Source organism: Oncorhynchus mykiss, chromosome 12 (assembly GCF_013265735.2).
Source record: "Oncorhynchus mykiss isolate Arlee chromosome 12, USDA_OmykA_1.1, whole genome shotgun sequence".
Lineage (NCBI taxonomy): Eukaryota > Metazoa > Chordata > Actinopteri > Salmoniformes > Salmonidae > Oncorhynchus > Oncorhynchus mykiss.
In genome coordinates, this window is record NC_048576.1 from 59,929,975 (window position 1) to 59,939,849 (window position 9,875).

At 41.9% G+C, this 9,875-nt stretch overlaps 1 protein-coding gene across 3 annotated transcripts in view; it reads left to right on the forward strand.

The window, feature by feature from the left end:
* cramp1 (cramped chromatin regulator homolog 1) overlaps positions 1-6,503 on the forward strand; it is a 53,425-nt gene extending 46,922 nt beyond the window's left edge. For all 3 annotated transcript variants that reach the window (XM_036937925.1, XM_036937926.1, XM_036937924.1), the window contains exon 20: positions 5,101-6,503. In XM_036937925.1, the coding sequence (XP_036793820.1) occupies positions 5,101-5,214 (114 nt within the window). In that variant the 3' untranslated portion in view covers positions 5,215-6,503. The remainder of the gene's footprint in view (positions 1-5,100) is intronic.
* Positions 6,504-9,875: the final 3,372 nt, after the last annotated feature.

Consider the following 9,875-nt stretch of genomic DNA (forward strand, 5'->3'; position numbering starts at 1 on the left):
TTTCTACATTGTAGAATAATAGTGAAGACATCAAAACTTGATATAACACATATTGAATCATGTAGAAACCAAAAAAGTATTAAACAAATCAAAATATATTTCAGGTTCTTCAAATAGCCACCCTTTGCCTTGATGACAGCTTTGAACTCTCTTGGCATTCTTTCAACCAGCTTCACCTGGAATGCTTTTCCAACCATCTTGAAGGAGTTCCCACATGCTGAGCACTTGTTGGCTGCTTTTCCTTCACTCTGCGGTCCAACTCACCCAAATCATCTCAGTTGCGTTGAGGTCCGGTGATTGTGGTGGCCAGGTCATCTGATGCAGGACTCCATCACTCTCCTTGGTCAAATAGCCCTTACACAGCCTGGAGGTGTGTTGCGTCAGTGTCCTGTTGAAAAACAAATGATAGTCCCACTAAACGCCATCCCAACTGGTTTGCGCATCGCTGCAGAATGCTGTGGTAGCCTTGCTGGTTAAGTGTGCCTTTAATTCTAAATAAATGACAAGACAGTGTCACCAGCAAAGCACCATCACACAACCTCCTCTATGCTTCACAGTGGGAACCGCACATCCGGAGATCATCCGTTCACCTACTCTGCGTCTAACAAAGACTTGGTGGTTGGAACGAAAAATCTCAAATTTAGACTCCTCAGACCAAAGGACAGATTTCCACTGGTCTAATGTCCATTGTGTTTCTTGGCCCAAGCAAGTCTCTAATTCTTATTGGTGTTGTTCAGTAGTGGTTTCTTTGTGGGAATTTGACAATGAAGGCCTGATTCATGCATTCTCCTCTGAACAGTTGATGTTTGTGACTTGAACTCGGAAGCATTTATTTGGACTGCAATTTCTGAGGCTGGGTTATCTCTAATGAACTTGTCCTCTGCAGCAGAGGTAACTCTGGCTGCTCCTTTCATGTGGTGGTCCTCATGAGAGCCAGTTTCCTCAGCGCATGATGGTTTTTGCTTCTGCACTTGAAGAAACTTTCAAAGTTCCTGAATTTTTCCACATTGACTGACCTTTGTCTTAAAGTAATGATGGACTGTCAATTCTTGCCATAATATGGACTTGGTCTTTTACCAAGGCTATCTTCTATACACCACCCCTACCTTGTCACAACACAACTGATTGGCTCAAACACATTAAGAAGTAAAGAAATTCCACAAAATAACTTTTAACAAGGCACACCTGTTAATTGAAATGCATTCCAGGTAACTACCTCATAAAGCTGGTTGAGAGAATGCCAAGAGCTGTCATCACACAAAGGGTGGCTGTTTTTGAAGAATCTCAAATATAAAATGTGTTTTGATTTAACACTTTGGGTTATTACATGATTCCATATGTGTCATTGTTTTGATGTATTCACTATTATTCTACAATGTAGAAAAGAGTAATAAAATAAAGAACCCTGGAATGAGTAGGCATGTCCAAACCTTTGACTGGTGCTGTACATGTAGGTAGGGGTAAAGTGACTAGTTAATAGATCATAAATATAGAGTAGTGGCAACGTAAACAAAAAAAAGTGGGGTCAATGCAAATAGTCCAGGAAACCATTTGAGTAGCTGTTCAGTAGTCTTATGGCTTGGGGGTAGAAGCTGTTAAGGTTTTTGGACCCAGACTTGGTGCTCCGGTACCGCTTGCCGTGCAGGAGCAGAGAGAACAGTCTGACTGGGGTGGCTGGAGTGTTTGGCAATTTTTATGGCCGTCCTCTGACACCTCCTGGTATAGAGTTCCTAGATGGCAGGAAACTTTGCCCCAGAGATGTATTGGGTCGTACGCACTACCCTTTGTAGCGCCGAGCACTTACCGGGGATGCAACCGGTCAGGATGCTCTCAATGGTGCAGCTGAATAACTTTTTGAGGATCTGAGGACCCATTTCTAGTCTTTGAAGTCTCCTGAGGGGGAATAGGCGTTGCCGTGCCCTCTTCACAACTGTCTTGTTGTGTTTGGACAAGGGCTGGGCTATATTGCCAAAATATATCGTATAGTATTTTTCTAATTTGACAGTATGTTTTTGATTTAATAAAAGTGTGGCCACACACACATTTATTTCAGTGGGGCTTTCTCCATTCTGATTGTTTTATACTGCTCAATTCAACCTAAAATTTCCTGCATTTCCATCAATTTCTGAATTTCTTGCACTCAATTGAGGTCATTGCCATGATATATGGGCAAAAAAACTAGGCCTTAATTTTACCAAATGTTGCAATTGCGATTTTAGATAAACACTTGGGTGAACTTTTGGAATCATGGAAATGTTTATTCTAATTCTATAGTTAAAATATAAATAATAGGGGGCACTTTGAATGCAGTGTTTGACATGACAACGAATGAAAATGCCATGGACGAGTTAATGTGACAGGGTAGGATCCGAAGTGATGTTCCGTGGACCCTATAATCTTTGGCTACATTAAATATTTATTCATGTAGCCAACATATTCATGTTTTGCCTATTCCTCATTGATTTAGAAGATACTGTTACACAAACATGCTGATTTAGGCCTCCACCAACACTGGTATCAGGCTGTATTAGCCAGCTACATTTGCTCTGACTCAGTACATTTATTAGCTTAGCTAGCCAGCTAACTAGCGATTAGCATTAGTGGCTAACACAAACTAATATTGGAATTATAGAACACTTGTGGATTTATATTAAGATTAAATTGAAAACAACATTGTTGCATGTGCTGCATTGACCATGCAGACTGAACGAATGTGTCTCGTTGTCAAGCGACAACAAATGCGCTCTTTGAGTGACGGGTTGGGACTAGGTCTGTGTGGAAAGCAGCATGGAAAGAGAGCGGAGAGGGATGACTCAAGTTGCGGCATAAACCTATACAAATGGACGTTACACACGCCGTATCACATTTAACAAACCAAACATTCAAATACCGTTATAGACGGTAAAGTAAAAACCCAAACCGGTCTGTGCATCAATAACGGTATATAGAAAAATACAGTATACTGCCCAGCCCTAGTTTGGACCATGATAGTTTTATTGGTGATGTGGACAGAAGCTCTCAACCTGCTCCACTACAGCCCCATTGATGAGAATGGGGGCATGCTCGGCCTCCTTTTCCTGTAGTCCATGATCATCTCCTTTTGTCTTGATCACGTTGAGGGAGAGGTTTTTGCCACACTACCAGGTCTCTGACCACATCCCTATAGGCTGTTTCATTATTGTCGGTGATCAGGCAAGCTTAATGATGGTGTTGGAGTTGTGCTTGGCCACGCAGTCATGGGTGAACAGGGAGTGCAGGAGGGGACTAAGCACCACCCCTGAGGGGCCCACATGTTAAGGATCGGCATGGCAGATGTTGTTGCCTACCCTTACCACGGCCCTTCAGGAAGTCCAGGATCCAGTTCCAGAGGGAGGTGTTTAGTGGAGAGGTCGGCCGACTATGATTTTTCAGTGCCGATACCGATTTATTGGAGGACCAAAAAAAGCGATACCGATTAATCGGTATAATAATAATGTTGTAATAATGACAATTACAACAATACTGAATGAAGACTTATTTTAACTTAATATAATACATCAATAAAATCAATTTAGCCTCAAATAAATAATGAAACATGTTCAATTTGGTTTAAATAATGCAAAAACAAAAGTGATGGAGAAGAAAGTAAAAGTGCATGTGCCATGTTAAAATGCTAATGTTTAAGTTCCTTGCTCAGAACATGAGAACATATGAAAGCTGGTGGTTCCTTTTAACATGAGTCTTCAATATTCCCAGGTAAGAAGTTTTAGGTTGTAGGAATTATAGGACAATTTCTCTCTACCATTTGTATTTCATATACCTTTGACTATTGGATGTTCTTATAGGCACTTTAGTATTGCCAGTGTAACAGTATTGCCAGTGTAACTCCTACCTGGGCTCGAACCAGGAACACATCGACAACTGGATTTCTTTTAGCTAAATATGCAGGTTAAAAAATATATACTTCTGTGTATTGATTTTAAGAAATGCATTGATGTTTATGGTTAGGTACACATTGGAGCAAGGACAGTCCTTTTTTGTGAATACGCACCGCATCGATTATATGCAACGCAGGACATGCTAGATAAACTAGTAACCATGTGTAGTTAACTAGTGATTATGATTGGTTTTTATAACATAAGTTTAATGCTAGCTAGAAACTTACCTTGGCTTACTACATTCGCATAACAGGCAGGCTCCTCGTGGAGTGCAATGAGGCAGGTGGTTAGCGCGTTGGACTAGTTAACTGTAAGGTCGCAAGATTGAATCCCCGAGCTGACAAGGTAAAAATCTGTCGTTCTGCCCCTGAAAGAGGCAGTTAACCCACTGTTACTAGGCCGTCATTGAAAATAAGAATGTGTTAACTGACTTGTCTAGTTAAATAAAGATTTAAGGTGTAAAAAAAAATTGGCAGAGTCGGTGTCCAAAAATACAGATTTACAATTGTTTTGAAAACTTGAAATCGGCCCTAATTAATCGGCCATTCCGATTAATCGGCCGCCCTCTAGTTTAGTCCCAGGGTCCTTAGCTTATTGATGAGCTTTGAGGGCACTGATGTTGAACGCTGAGCTGCAGTCAATGAACAGTGTTTTCTGTTGTGAGCCATGACCAGCCTTTCATAGCATTTCATGGCTACGGGTCAGTAGTCATTTAGGCAGGTTACCCTGGTGTTCTTGAGCGCAGGGACTGCTTGAAACACAGGTTGAAAATGTCAGTGAAGACACTTGCCAGTTGGTCAGCGCATGCTCGGGGTACACATCCTGGCAAGCCGTCTGGCCTTGCGAATGTTGACCTGTTTAAAGGTCTTACTCACATCGGCTACGGCGAGTGTGATCAGTCGTCCGGATCAGCGGGTGCTCTCATGCATGCTTCAGTGTTTGTTGCTTGCCTCAGAGTGCAAGTCACTTATCTCGTCTGGTAGGCTTGTGTCACTGGGCATCTTGTTTAGAGTTTGAATCCATTATATTGTAGTATTTTTTTTATAACAATAAATTCATTATTTTTGGGCATGTTTATCAAAAACAAGATTCAAATGTTGGTCACTCCCTTGTCACTACTCTGGAAGCATGTTCTTCAGCCATTCAGTGACTATCTAATATGTGGTTATCTTTATCCCTGCAGGTAGACACCCAGCTGGCCTGCATGATGAGTGAGAGCAGCGTGGATTACATCGCCCGCTTCAACGATTTGGCACAGGAGCTGGCTGTCACAGAGCCGCACCTCACACCCTCATAAATTTGAAATAATCTGGGGCAGGGTTTAGGATCTGTCTGTCACAGAGTTGCCCCTCCCACTCCTTCAGAAGTGCAAGGATTTTGGGGGTGGAGAGACACTCCTTCACCTATATAGTTTGTGAAAGAAAGTGCAATAACCAAGGCCATTGGCCTGAACAGAAGAAGCACTCAGATCTACCTTGGCACAGTCCAACTGGAACAGGTTTAAGCTCTTTGATGGTTTCTAATGGGTTCCGAAATGGTTTATTCTGGTTCTGAAGGCCTGTGGACCGGTTTTAACTGGTTCTGATTGGTTTGGAATCGATTTCAACTGATTCTGATGGGTTCCATCTGGCTTGTTTGTTTGGACCATTCTGTCTGTTCTGCCTAGCGAGCCACCCTTTAAAAAAAAAATTAAAAAAAACTTAAAATATGAATCCCGTTTACAAAACACAACCTCATGTAAAGAAAAAAACAATGCCATATATGAACAAAAGACGGGGTCTGTCCTTGTCCTCTTGTCTCCCTCTTCCCTCTGAGAAATATCAAACCGAAGACATTTGAATGCAAAATGTAAATGTCAGACAAACTTGAAAATAACTACTGATGAACTTCTGAACTGCTGGTAGCGTGTCCTTCTCCGTCTTGTCAGTTTAATACGTCCACGTGAACTAACACCACTTAATAATTTAATCTGTTGAAACTGAACAAGCCATATGAGTGGAACTGATATGCATTTGTATCCCAGGCCAAGCATTCGTGTCCCTCCCTCCATATCAATGCAAAAAAGTTTGACTCCACTTGAACATCTACTCCAACTCACCCTGTGTTTTCTTCTCAACCAATGCTTTGAAACTTCCTAAAAGCTCATTTCAGTTTTCTGTAGCAAAGTGTTTTGTAACTTTGCGCCCTACTGAATGCAACCCTTGTGTGCTTTTGTTTAACACCACACGGCACTCTATCCTATGATGCCTGGTTGGTTGTCAGTCGAGGGGTGTGTTTGAGGTCCCCAGCTGACTAAAGGATCAATCGTATTACGAGGGTTTTTAGACACAGAAATATGGTCACGCTCCAGGATGACTAAATTGGAGATGTTGCATTGCATCAACCAATGTTTGTATCATCAACTATGCAGTCCGGCATCAGATTACTACGCTCGAGTTCCTGCCTGACTACATTGCAGCAAATGCCAGAAATTATGAAGCTTGTTTCCAGGACTATCTGTGTCCAAAATGGCACCCTATTTCCTATATAGTGCGCTGCTTTTGACCAGAGCCTATAGGGCCCAGGTCAAAAGAAGTATGCTATGTAGGGAATAGGTTGCCAATTCGGACACACCCAATGCCTAGATGTCAGCTAAGCATTTTGATATGAGTAATCACATTGACACAATGTTCAAATACTAAATGTCATTTTTATTTTTTAACACACTAAAATGTTCAAGCTACAAATGTGGATTATGTCTAAAGACTTCTGTAGCAGATGTCTTTTAAATTGGGGCATGGAGTCCTTTTCTCTTTGTGTAACTTTAATCTATAACAATTCCAGTATTCACTGCGCTTTTGTAACATAATACTGTAAATTATTCTTATTTGGACTATTTATTGTAAACAGGTTGAAAAACAATTGTTTTAAAATGAGCTATGTAATATTTTTACATTGTAATTTCAGAAATACCATAATATATCAGCAGTAATATTGGAGTGTTTAACAATGTTTAATAAAAAATGTTAAAAATTGGGCCCATACAAAATTGGTCGTCATTAGTTACTTTAGCCACAAAGTCAGAGTTAGTGTGATATTGTGCAGTTTATGGTTCGCGGGCAATAACCAATCAGATGAGGTGGTGTGCGTATGCCAACCGGCTTGCGGGGGAGACGAGAGCCATGCATTTCTTTTATCTAGTGTTCCATCAATGATTCGTAAATTATTCATAAAACCAACAAAATGAAAAGGGTAATTCAAAGTCTGCTTGCAAGCTTATGTTTTCTCGTACTCCTGGTTACTTTTCTTAACCCAAAATAGGTTTACTTCAATATCTGTATTTTTAAAATGGCATGTAGACAAAACAAATTGACATCTTGATTTTAGATTTATTTTAGCCACTTAACGTTGCCTTGCAGTCCACTTTTTTGGTATTTTGTACCAGTTTCCATTTGTATAAAGGCATGGAATATGGCAAAACACTTTCATAATTAGACTTACATGGCACTTTTCTAGACACCAAAGCTCTTTACAGTGTAAGGGGTACGGCAGAGCTCAGGTCCTCACTAGTATATACAACCTTATGTTATATGAGAGAAATTGTATTTACGTAGCTAGGGCTGATGGTGAGGACTTGTGAAGAGCAGAATCAACAACCTCTGCATAATCAAAGGTGTTTAGTTCACAGTTAGCTATTGTTATCTGAAAAGAACAAGTGGTCTGGCTTTGGCCCTAAGTGAGAGCAGGTCCGCCGGAGCCAGTGAGACAGATGCCGGTCTGCATAGCTGAAAACAGAAAAATCTGAGCCTTTTGGGTGAAACACTGGGGTAAATGCTGTATGGAAATGTGCAGTTACAAAAATAATAGTAATTATTAGTCCATCCATGCTCTTCAGAGGACAAGTTTATTTTTTATTTTTTTACTCAACTGAGTTCTTTGCATTCCAAAGGCTGTGTGTCTGAAGGTCAACAGATGAGCCTCCCGCTCTTTTCTATTCCATCAGTGTTACTCAGAGGTGTGGTTATTTCACAAGCAGAATCAATGGCAGAAATTGCCCTGACATTACCTAGTTGCTAAAACGCGGTAAGTTGTTTATATTCACTTAGCTTCCACATGGGTGAGACATTCTACACATACAGTGCATTTGGAAAGTATTCAGACCCCTTCCCTTTTTCCACATTTTGTTACATTACAGCCTTATTCTAACGTGTATTAAATTGTTTTGCTCAATCTACACAATACCCCATAATGACAAAGCAAAAACAGGTGTAGACATTTTTGCAAATTACACAAGTATTCACACCCTTTGCTATGAGACTCAATTGAGCTCAGGTGCATCCTGTTTCAATTGATCATCCTTAAGATGTTTCCACAACTTGATTGGAGTCCAGCTGTGTTAAATTTAACTGATTGGAAATTATTTGGAAAGGCACACACCTGTCTATACAAGGTCCCACAGTTGACAATGCATGTCAGAGCAAAAACCAAGCCATGAGGTCAAAGGAATTGTCCGTAGAGCTCCAAGACAGGATTGTGTCGAGGTGACCAAGAACCCAAGGGTCTCTGACAGAGCTCCAGAGTTCCTCTGTGGAGATGGTTGTCCTTTTGGAAGGTTCTCCCATCTCTGCTGCACTCCACCAATAATGCTCTTATGGTAGAGTGGCCAGACAAAAGCCACTACTCAGTAAAAGGCACATGATAGCCCGCTTGGAGTTTGCCAAAGGGCACCTAAAGGCCTCTGTCTATGAGAAACAAAATTCTCTGGTCTGCGAAACCAAGATTGAACTCTGGCCTGAATGCCAAGCGTCACTTTCTGGAGGAAATCTTGCACCATCCCCACAGTGAATCGTGGTGGCAGCATCCTGCTGTGGGGATGTTTTTCAGCAGCAGGGACTGGGAGACTAGTCAGAATCGAGGAATAGATGAACGGCGCAAAGAACAGAGATCCTTGATGAAAACTTGCTCAGGACCTCAGACTGGGGTGAAGGTTCACCTTCCAACAGGTCAAGTCTCTGAATGTCCTTGAGTGGCCCGGACTTGAATCCAATCGACCACCCCTGGAGAGACCTGAAAAAAGCTGTGCAGCGACGTTCCCCATCCAACTTGACAGAGCTTGAGAGGCTCTGCAGAGAAGAATGGGAGAAGCTCCCCAAATACAGGTGTGCCATGCTTGTAGAGTCATACCCAAGACTCTAGGCTGTAATCGCTGCCGCAGGTGATTCAACAAAGTACTGCGTAAAGGGTCTGAATACTTAAGTAAATGTGATATCAGTTTAAATGTGCAAATATTTCAAAACTATTTTTCCCTTGTCGTTATGGGGTGATGTGTGTCGATTGAGAGAAAAAAACATTCAATCCATTTTAGAGAATGGTGATGCTGGAGTGACCGATGTGTAATAGGAAATTCTAGTGCGGGGTGAGTTGGGCTAGCAACTCTGCGAGGCGGCAACCCCAAGCAAGCCAAAAGGAACCATACCCCCAGGGCCTCCCGAGAGGGGTTTAGGTGGACAGATAACACTAACGACAAGGCTTGTAGAAAGTGTAACAAGATGCCCCTGCATAAAACTGTAGGAACAAAAGAACTACAAATCCACCAAACAAAGGCGAAGTGCTGACCTGAGCCAACAAAGCAGCAGTGCACAGACTTGGTATCTGGTGAGACACAGGAGGTTTCCAGTCAGGAAACGCACCACAGTGCTGAAGACCTCTCCGCAGCTGAAAAACTTGGAGGCTGCCACGCCTTCAGAGGAGGAGGAGAAAGTCAGAGACCCCAGAGGATGTGGAACCCAGAGCAAGGAATGTCAAGTGGCCACAGATTAACAACAAAGCAGTCTGGCAACAGCTAGATGATGACATGGACAACATCTTCGAAATAACACTTGGGAAATGTGGAGAAGACACTCACTTCCCTGTCCAAGCTTGTGCAGTGAAAGATTTGACAATGAAGAGGCCAAGAGAGCAACGGGCAACCCAACAGAC